We start from the raw sequence: 6,780 nt of genomic DNA on the forward strand, positions 1-6,780 counted from the left end.
AGCAAGGCCCATATACCAAGACCCTAAGCACAGAAGGAGCTATCAGATTATTAGTCCCAAATTTAACATCCCATAGAGGCATCTTTAAATCTCTCTGGGGAACAACCAGGTATTTAAATTCTTCCTAAACGTAAGCGGGTTCTGCTCATCTCTCAGCGCAAATGGAAGGGTGTTCCAAAGCTGAGCAGCTTTGACTCTAAATCATGTGTCTCCAACCAGTAGCTCATGAGCTACCAGTAGCTCTTCAGTTACCTGTAAGTAGCTCTCCGGTGGTCGGTCCAGTTGACTAATATAGAGGCATTTTATAGGTTGAATTAATATATGTATAGCAAAACTAAAAAGCGCATCTTTGAAAATGTGTGTATTTTCAGAATTCATAAACTACTGTTTAGAGCACAATGATTGAATGTTCAAAATGCGTTTTAAAGCTGTTATTTGATAGATAAATCACGTGGTGTTGGAGAGACGTATTACTCATGTTATTACTTGGGTTGCTCCTCGGATTACAGCTGTGGCTGTTGTTACCCTTGTAGAGGCATTTCAGATTGATAATTCTTTCCTTTACTGCTGTTAACCCTGCGGGATGCACTGATGTGATCACTGCTGACAGTGTTGGATGGGGTGGTCATTAGTACATCACTAATATTAGTAGTTCGGAGTGACTTCATTGAACATAAGTAGCTCTTATAACCGAAAAGGTCGGAGACCCCCGCTCTAAATGATATACCTCTCGCTCTCACCTTCTTCACTTTTGGGATCTGGATCTGTTTTGCAGTGGCGGACCCAAGGGCATGCCTAGGACAATAGAAGGTAAACATCTTTTGTAGCGGAACTTGGCCTGTTCTGTTTACATCCATATGTACTATACAAAGGGCCTTAAACTTAATGCGATCCGTTAGAGGAAGCCAATGCAGCACTCTCATAGCGCCCGATGCAGAGTCCCTTCTCATGATGTCCAGTGCCATCCTAGCAGCCATTTTCTGTATCATGAACATTCTATTAAGCAGATAGTCTCGGACTCCCAGCATCAGTAATTGCAATAATCCAGTGTGCTCACAATAATGCATTCCCCTGTTGATCTGCACGCAGATGGAGGTAACAGCTGGACAGTTTTCCTAAGGTTCCTCAGGAGACCAAAGCATGTGGCTGCATTCTTCTCAATGTGCTTTTCTGGCGACAATCTGCCATCCATTTGCACACCCAGGTTCCGTACTTACTGCAAGATCTTTAGATTCACTGATTTGGCCCTGGCCACAAGTTGCCAGGTAAACAGGAGGCCCAAGCAGCCGAACAACACAGGAACTCAGTTTTTTCCTCATAAAATTTTAGGTAGTTATTTATTAACCACTTTGTCATTGCAATTATACAAGCGGGGAAGTTCTCCAGACACCCCAGATTGTCTTTTTCATATGAAACAAGAAGCTGGGCTCCGGCTTTTTAAAGAGGATTGATCGGGCTGAATTAAAACCGCTTGTGGACCTGTTCGTAAGAAAAGACTTGAACCACTGGAGACGTGTGCCCTGAACTCCAATTTCCATCAGTCTGTCTAATAACAGCTGCTGATTGACGGTGTCAAAGGCTGCTGAAAGGTCTAATAACACCAGAACAGCTCTTTTATCTCTATCTACCGTCATCTTTAGCTCATCCAGCGATAGGATTAGTGCTTACTCTGTGCCGTGCACAGGACAAACCCCATTTTGTTCACCTTCCAGAATGCTTTGTTTTTCTAGAAACTCTGATAGCACACTGCAACACTGCTCCTATATTTCTGCACTATTTTGGAGGGGCAGGGAGGAGAGGTATGGGCCCATAGCTACGCAACACATTAAGATTCTTCCAGGCCTCGGGAACTAGACCGGACTCTAGTGAAAAATTACAAATCTGTCTATGGTGGTAATTCACCCTCCCTATCTTTCCACAATTTAGGGGGCAGATCCAATAAGGACCCAGTGGAGATACTTCTGGCTATGCTGCTAAAAACCTCCTCATCCATAGGATCAATCTTATCCCATTTTGCAATACTTTCCTCTAGGAGACGGTCATTTCCTAGTCTCCTGTCTGAGGAGAAGCTATGTCACTTTCTGTTATTTAAATGATGATATCCTGAAATATGTTGTAATTGGCCGCAACTGAGTCTTTATCATGCCTTCTGTCAAGACACACTAATACCCTATCCTCTTGTAGCCTCCTAAGCTTATACCACACTGTCCCCCGGATTTTTCTGGGTTGCTTAGATTACTTCGCCTCTGTCCCAGGCTAGTTTATCTCAAAGACCATCAAAACATGATCCGGCCTACTTACAGGGATCATGCTAATAGTATGGACCAGGGAGGGTGAAGCAGATATCCGATCCAATGTATGCCCTCCAGAATGAGTGGGGTCACTTTTCAGTTGAGTAAGCCACACCATCTCACATATAAGAAGTTCCCTATCCTGTACCCAGAGTTAGAAACTAAGGCCCATATTTATGCGTTGCAGCAAAATTGCGCTAACTCAGTTTTGCGGCAAAAGGTTTAGCGGTGGCGGTAGAGAAATAGGGGTGTGTGCATCAGAAAATGACGCTAGCCTGGTTAGAGGCAAACAAAAAAATGCCTCTAACCAGACGAGCACAACCACCAAAAATAAGACTCTTGTCTTCGGAAAGACAGGAGTCATGCCCACCACCCCAATGGCCAGCACAGTGGACAAGTGTCCCCTGGGTATGGTCGTTGCACCCTATGCCATGCAGGGGTCCCCACCTTAAGGCTCCCAATGGCAAAAAAAATAAAATAAATACTTACCTGGACTTACATGAGATGGGGTTCCCCGTCCTACGGTGTCCCTCTGGTGTTGGTGGGGGTGTTCCTGGGGTGGGCACCTGTGGGCCCACTGCATGGTTTTAGGCATTGAAATGGGTCCACAGTCCCCCTAATGCCAGGTCTGACCCAGGCATTAAATAATGGCACTAAGTGGGCTTAGCGCCATTATTTAGGCCTGCCTCCCACCCGTGTGCCGTTTTTGCCCGGGGGGGGGGGGGAATAAATATGGCGCTATGGGCTTAGTCATTTTTTGGACAGGAATGCCTACCTTGCATCTCATTCACGTAAGGTGGGTTCACGCATCCTAAAAATTACATTAAATCCAATATTTTGACGCTAGACAGGTCTAGCATCAAAATATAAATATGGAGTTAAGTTTGTGCCATTTTTGCATTAAAAAAAATTATGCACAAATGGCGCAAACAGAGTATAAATATGCCCCTACCTGCGCGAAGGTGTTAAAGCTATTTAGGGGACCAGGGGGCTTATAACGGAGTATGCCGGCCTAGGACTCCTTAGATAGAGAAGCCTAACAGTTCCGCTCCCTCAGTTTCCTCCAATTATCTCTAAAGAGCACTGGCACCCAGCAATCTCCCCTCTTCCCCCCCCTAAACTGAGTTGATGATCTGCCATAAAGGCGGGGGGTGGAATATTCAAAGCCAAGGTCCACCTCTCAATCGGAGTTTCCGTTATGAACAAAAAGAAAACCCTTTTTATCAGACTCTAGTACGTCTCTCCCTGATCTAGCAGCATGGATGGTGCTGTGTGCGGACAGGCGCACCCACTGCACGGACGCGCTTGCGAATGTTTAAGTAGTGTTACTGAAAGGGAGCCCACACCAACTAGGCCACTCGACTCCCTTTGTGGCAAAATGAAATGTAATGGCCACTCACTACAAAACTCTCCTACTCAAAATATTGTTCAAAAAGGTAATTCAGTTTTGGACAACTAGTTATGGCCTCTACCAGATAAGGCGTTACCGAGGGTAAGTAATTTGTCCATGAGTGCATTGACTTGCCTCTAACCTATGCTTTCTGTTGCTTATTCAGATAAGGACTGTCCAACCTTGTAAAAGTAATCCTGATCTGGTCCTGCTAGAAACTTTGTCTGGTTGGCCTTCATGTCTGGTGCACTCACTCACATACTTCAGTCCTACAAAGAACGCTGCATTGTTTTTTTTACATTTATTTTGGAAACTAACTAAAATAAAAAAAAATACAATAAATGTATATAAAAAGAAAAGTTGTGTTCCTGCATTGCCTCAGCTCAAACTTGCAGTAATGAACAGTCACTGCCAATGGGTATGAACATACTACCGGTCAAGAGATTTTTGTTTCCTGTTTGTGGGAGGGAGGGTAGGATTCAGGGTCTCCTTCATATGCCATGAACAGACTTTGACACCAGCCTTTTAGTCGCTGAATCTTTTGTTGCTATGTTGTAGTTAGTAACTCTGTTCTCTACCCATTTCAGGGGGCCTTTTGATCTGCCTCCCCAGGGAACAGGCAGCCCGCTTCTGTGCAGAGATAAAGTCCCCGAAGTATGGCGAGGGGCATCAAGCCTGGATCATTGGCATCGTGGAGAAGGGAAACCGCACTGCACGCATCATTGACAAGCCTCGCATCATTGAGGTGACACCGCGGGGTGCGAGTGCCAGCACCCATGACACCAACAACACCAGTGCGAGCCCTGATGCCATCGCATGAGTGGACTTGAGTACTGTAGCAGCACCCTGTGGATCAGAAGAAGGCCTGCAATCCGCAATTGGATCCAGTGCCTTTCACAACACAATATGAAAGTGGGAGGGAATCTGTAAACAATAGCCCTTAAAGATGGTATCTTATAATGTGGTCAGGTCTCCGAAATTATATCTTGCCGATAGTGTGTCAAGAGAGCAAGGTGTGAGTTGTGGTAAAAAGGTAAAGTGTAGTTATCGGAGACCTAAAGTGCAAGTCCTGCCTATAAATCTGTGTCTTTGCATGGTCCTGCCTGCATAAACAAACACCTGCCCCACGCCCCCTCCATCACAGGATGTCCTGAAGCCCTTGAGTTGTCTGCTTTTCTTTGCATCCCCCAAAAGTACTGCAGACCACTTCTGGTCATGGGCTGTTGATTTAATTGTGAAACTGGGCTTTAGCGGGTTCAGGCTCCCCTAAAGTGTATAGGTATAGGTACAGATACGAGGAAGGCATTGAAAGGGGTTGTAATTTTCACAGATGATCAGCAACAAGTTATATTTATGAATTGTGATTTGTCGGAAAAGGATCTTCAATGCAATTATGTGTATATAATTTCTTGTAAGAGATTATTTTGCTAGAAGTGTAAATATCTTTGAGTTCTGCCTTGTCATACGGACTGCTGTTTCCTGCCTCTCAGGACGGGGCCTGGCCTTGCAGCGGAGTCGAGCAGCCTGCTGTTAGGCGAGAGCCTAGTGACAATGACATTGTGGTGTCGGTTCATCTATCACCAGGGACCTTTGCTGTGTTCATGAAGCAGCTCCCCTCAAACACGATGGATGATAGGGGAGCCGTGGAGTCTCGACAGTGAACGGCTCTGGGGAGGGAAACCTGGTAGCATGGAATCTCCGCAGCTCTTCAATAAACACTGCAGTCTCAGTGAGCCTTGTTTTTGGATCTTCATTGGGATCTTTGTGGGGTTTGCAACTTCAAAAGTGAAGACATGTTCCCTGATGGTAGCATGGCCTTCAGCTCTGCTCCAGCAGGATCTTTCACTCTTTTTTCATTATAGTATTTATTAATATAATTTGTTATAATAAATATGCACTTTTTAAATATTTTCAACATTATACATACTTTTAACTAGTTTAAATGTTTTAATTTCAATTTTCTATGGGGTTTAATTTTAAGCCCCTGCCTACATTATTTTCTATGGAAGGAGGTTGGAGTACCAGTTGTGTACGCTGGAGTTACTACAAAAGTGCAATTTGAGAATAGAGATAGAATAGTAAATTTACTCAGAAGAGCAGTTTGTCAATTGGCCTCTTCGAGATCAGTTTTCTGACACGAGGCTGTTGGGCTATGAATATGCCCTGGCTAGTGCCGGATTACCTTTGGATGGGCCTTCAAGCTCTAGTGTCTGGCCGCTGGTGGGGGGGGGGGTACTGAGTGTGTAATTCTAGCTCTTCTTTTTGGTCAACGTGAATGAAAGTTACCTATTCGGTCTCCTAAGAGTCTTCGTTGTCCACACAACCGTACATCGTTTATATGTGACCCTTAGCCAGTATTACTATATTTTCCCGGGTGGAGTCAGTCTTGTGCCAGTGAGCCACAGTAGCTACTTCACTTTGCTGGGCTCTTATCTCAGCTTCAGGCGCTTGTCTCCAGTCCACGTATGAGGTGTGAAGCAGTCGCACGGGGTCTGGTACCAAAATCTTACAAAGCCCTAAAAGAGTCACCCCTGTTGGACGCCACATATGCCCCGAAGACAAAACAGAGGCTGCTATCCCTAAGGTTTGGTGATATTCCAACCTTAGACTTCCTCCCAAAGCGGCGTAAAGATGGCCAAAGAGGAGACCAGAAATGTTGTGTTCGATGGCATATGTTGCTGCAGATACACATGTTTAGCACAGTCCGCTGCCTGGTGTTGGGCTCAGAGTATTACAAGTTGTTTTTCTTCGAAGAAGTCTTTTTTGGTCACGGGACCGAAGGACTCCTCCCTCTTCGGCTCCATTGCGCATGGGCGTCGACTCCATCTTAGATTGTTTTTTTTCCGCTGTCGGGTTCGGACGTATTCCTTTTCGCTCCGTGTTTCGGTTCGGAAAGTTAGTCAGAATCTCGGAAGAAAGCGTTGGTATTGTTCCGTTCGGTATCGGGATAGTTAGGTACATCGACACCGATCATCGGAAGACTTTGGGGTAGCTTCGATCCCCCATCGGGGCCTGGTCGGCCCGACCGCGTGCGACATCGAAGCCGATGGAACGGACCCCGTTCCGTTTCTGCCCAAAATGTCACAGTAAGTATCCTTA

At 45.4% G+C, this 6,780-nt stretch overlaps 1 protein-coding gene across 1 annotated transcript in view; it reads left to right on the forward strand.

Moving 5' to 3' along the window:
* Positions 1–5,414, forward strand: part of LOC138260876 (selenide, water dikinase 2-like) — a 31,530-nt gene extending 26,116 nt beyond the window's left edge. The window contains exon 8 of the mRNA XM_069209321.1: positions 4,269–5,414. Within this exon, the coding sequence (XP_069065422.1) occupies positions 4,269–4,501 (233 nt within the window). The 3' untranslated portion in view covers positions 4,502–5,414. The remainder of the gene's footprint in view (positions 1–4,268) is intronic.
* The last annotated feature ends 1,366 nt before the right edge of the window (positions 5,415–6,780 follow it).

The sequence above is a fragment of the Pleurodeles waltl genome, chromosome 10 (assembly GCF_031143425.1).
Source record: "Pleurodeles waltl isolate 20211129_DDA chromosome 10, aPleWal1.hap1.20221129, whole genome shotgun sequence".
In the NCBI taxonomy this organism is placed as follows: Eukaryota; Metazoa; Chordata; class Amphibia; order Caudata; family Salamandridae; genus Pleurodeles; species Pleurodeles waltl.